The sequence below is a fragment of the Coffea eugenioides genome, chromosome 1 (genome assembly GCF_003713205.1).
Source record: "Coffea eugenioides isolate CCC68of chromosome 1, Ceug_1.0, whole genome shotgun sequence".
Classification (NCBI taxonomy): Eukaryota; Viridiplantae; Streptophyta; class Magnoliopsida; order Gentianales; family Rubiaceae; genus Coffea; species Coffea eugenioides.
The window spans coordinates 1,822,070-1,825,118 of record NC_040035.1 but is presented as its reverse complement, the minus strand read 5'-3'; the positions used below and the strand labels follow the sequence as shown (position 1 = coordinate 1,825,118).

At 39.3% G+C, this 3,049-nt stretch overlaps 1 protein-coding gene across 1 annotated transcript; it reads left to right on the top strand.

Annotated features, from left to right (window-relative positions):
* The first annotated feature begins 215 nt into the window (after positions 1-215).
* LOC113774896 (probable methyltransferase At1g27930) lies at positions 216-1,404 on the top strand. The gene has a single exon (XM_027319582.1). The coding sequence runs from the start codon at positions 385-387 to the stop codon at positions 1,273-1,275; it is 891 nt and encodes a 296-aa protein (XP_027175383.1). The 5' UTR covers positions 216-384; the 3' UTR covers positions 1,276-1,404.
* Positions 1,405-3,049: the final 1,645 nt, after the last annotated feature.

The window sequence follows — 3,049 nt, the reverse complement described above, 5'->3', positions numbered from 1 at the left end:
GAGTTCGAAAATTAACAAACGAACACGAATGCTTAACGAACAGAGTTCAAACACCAGATACTCGGTTCGATTCGACTGTTTACAACTCTACTTAGTAGATGTGGAAGCTACTCACTTGTTACTTGCTATGCCTATAATGTCCAGCCGCCTATAAATTCTCCACAATTTCTATGCCTATAATGTCCAGCCGCCTATAAATTCTCCACAATTTCTATGCCTATAATGTCCACCCGCCTATAAATTCTCCACAATTTCGTATCCTCAGGTCAATTGCCTTTGGCATTTCATATTTCGTGATCCCATCAGCTGAAAACTATCCAAACACAACTTTTGTGTTGGGCAAACTAGCATCAACACCATATCTATTAACTGCAGAGATCGACCATGGAAACGACTGGTAATACTAAAAGCCATTTTAGTCCAGATCAGAAGCGGCGGTTGCTGGGGGAAAAAGCAGCTGTGTTCTTATTTGGTGGAACTCTGTTTCTTGCGGTTTATTTAGGAATAACGGGGACTCCCCTTTTCTGCAATTCTAGGCAGCAGAGTGGCTTAAGCTCACAGGTTCAAGCCTTCTCGACAGAAGGTTCATACTCAGTTGAGACGGTGCTCCAGCTCAACGCCGCCATTGTCCACTATGCCACATATCCCCAAGTCCCGTTACTATCACGGGACGAGATCCAAGTTGCCGTTGACGTCCTCAAAGCTAAGTCTCCATGCAACTTCCTCATCTTCGGACTCGGCCACGATTCCCTCATGTGGGCTTCACTCAACCCTGGTGGAACCACGTTATTCCTAGAAGAAGAGCCCAAGTGGGTCGACAAAATTCTCAAGGACGCACCGCATCTTCGTGCCCAAGTGATCAAGTACCGGACTAAAGTCTCCGAGGCGGATGATCTCCTCAAAGAGTACCCGAACCAACCGGAATGTTCCGCCCAGAAAGCTTTCCTCCGCGGAAATGAGAGGTGCAAGTTGGCGCTGCACATTTTACCGGAGGAAGTTTACAACCAGGATTGGGACCTGATCTTGATTGATGGCCCGATAGGGTTTTTTCCGGAGGCACCAGGGCGGATGTCGGCCATATATTCAGCGGCTGTTATGGCAAGGAATAGGAAGGGATCGGGAGCGACGCATGTGTTCGTGCACAATGTGGATCGAAAGGAGGAGAAAACTTATACGGAAACGTTTTTGTGTAACAAAAATCGCCTCAAGATCGTTGGGAAGCTTGGGCATTTCGAGATACCGCCGGCCGCTGATTCCAACCCACATTTTTGCTAGAGTATTGGTCCGTCTGATGGTGTGCCTAAACTTAATATTACTGTACCGTGAACTTTTTACAAAAATTGTTGTGTATTAAAAAGTATTTGGAGTATTTATAAAATTCTGTCACCTTTTACGTTCCACCAACAACCATGACCACCCTCCCCCACTAGCGACCGCCACGTCAAGCTTTCCTCCCCCTCTTCTCCTTCATTTTCCCCCTCCTCCTACCTTTGGTCATGCTACCAGATGAGGAAGGGGAAAGGGAGAGGGACGGGGGTAGGATGAAGGAAAATGGGAAGATATGGAGGGATTCAGAAATAAGCACTCTTCCTTATGGTCATTAATAGTCCTTCACTCGCCTCATCTGTCCCCATTCATGTCCTAAAATCGATTTGGCATCTATCTTTTCTTACTATTTTCCCTCGTAAACATGACTAGACGAAACTTGCCTCATGGGAAATTACACATGGCAGTTTTCTGTGGTGCTGACACTTTTACATTCACTTTTTCGCTCGTCCATTGTGGATAGTAGTATAGTACCATAGTACGACAACTTATCGGAGACGGACAACTTTAGGACCTGGTCCCAAGCCAAGCCCTCCTTTCCGGTTATTTATCAATCAGACAATGACCGATACAATCATTAAAATTTCCAAACCAGCACAGGTTCTGTGCTATAGCAACTGTCAAGTATAGGTAACAAACCAACACACTTAACTAAATTTACTTATACCCGTCTATGAATAGATGAGTATGGGTATCTTAAATTTTTGTAAATGGATATAAATGAGTTACCCAATAATACTCATTTATTAAATAAATATTATTTGGCAACCAATAAATGGGTATTATTGGGTAACCCATCAAATCCAATTAATTCATTTAGAATTCTCTTCCTCCAAGTCTCTTCTCTTCCCCTACCCATTTTTTTTTCCAAATTTTTCATTTTGTCATGATGTTAACTACTTTTGTTTCATTATTATTATTATTATTTGTTGATTTTATCTTATTATTTTATTTTATCTTAGTTTGTTAACTTGCTCATTTTTTTAACATTACCAATTTATGATAAGTTTTAGCCTCTTTTCTTATCTTTCTAAAATTTTAAATTTATATATGAAAAAAATGTTAGGGGTTCAAAATTTTTGGATTAAGTTTTTCTATTAACTTTTATAGTACTTAGTTCAAATTTTTTTATTCTTATTATTCAATTATTAAATAATATGTAATTTTGCGACATAGAGTATAAATAAAAAAATTTTGGTAATTAGGCTTATTGAACATTATAAGTAAATATTTAAAATTAATAATGGGTACAAAGAGCGGCATAAATTGATAACTTAGTTTGCAAAAATAAATTTAAATGAGTTTACAAAAAATTAAAATAAATGGATTATAAATGGGTAATTGGGTTACCCAATTCATTTTTTGACTTACCCATTTATCCCCATCTAATTAAATAGGTATAAATGGATTGACTCACTTATACCCATTATCCATTTTACCCAACCCAAACCCGTCCAAGTCACCCATTTTGACACCTCTACTATCAAGACAGAACATATGCACCAACCGTAATGCCACAATTATGTATACTGACAATAGGCAGGGCTGGCCATATTTCAACCATTATATGCATCCTAATTATCTGGAAATTGAAGTATAAACCTTCAAGTTAGCTGAAGCAACCAGCCTGATAATTTAGAGGCTACATATGTAGAGATAACTAACTCCTACTGTGCAAATACAAGTGCCAAGTGATGTTTTAGCTGTTCAAGTAACACACAAT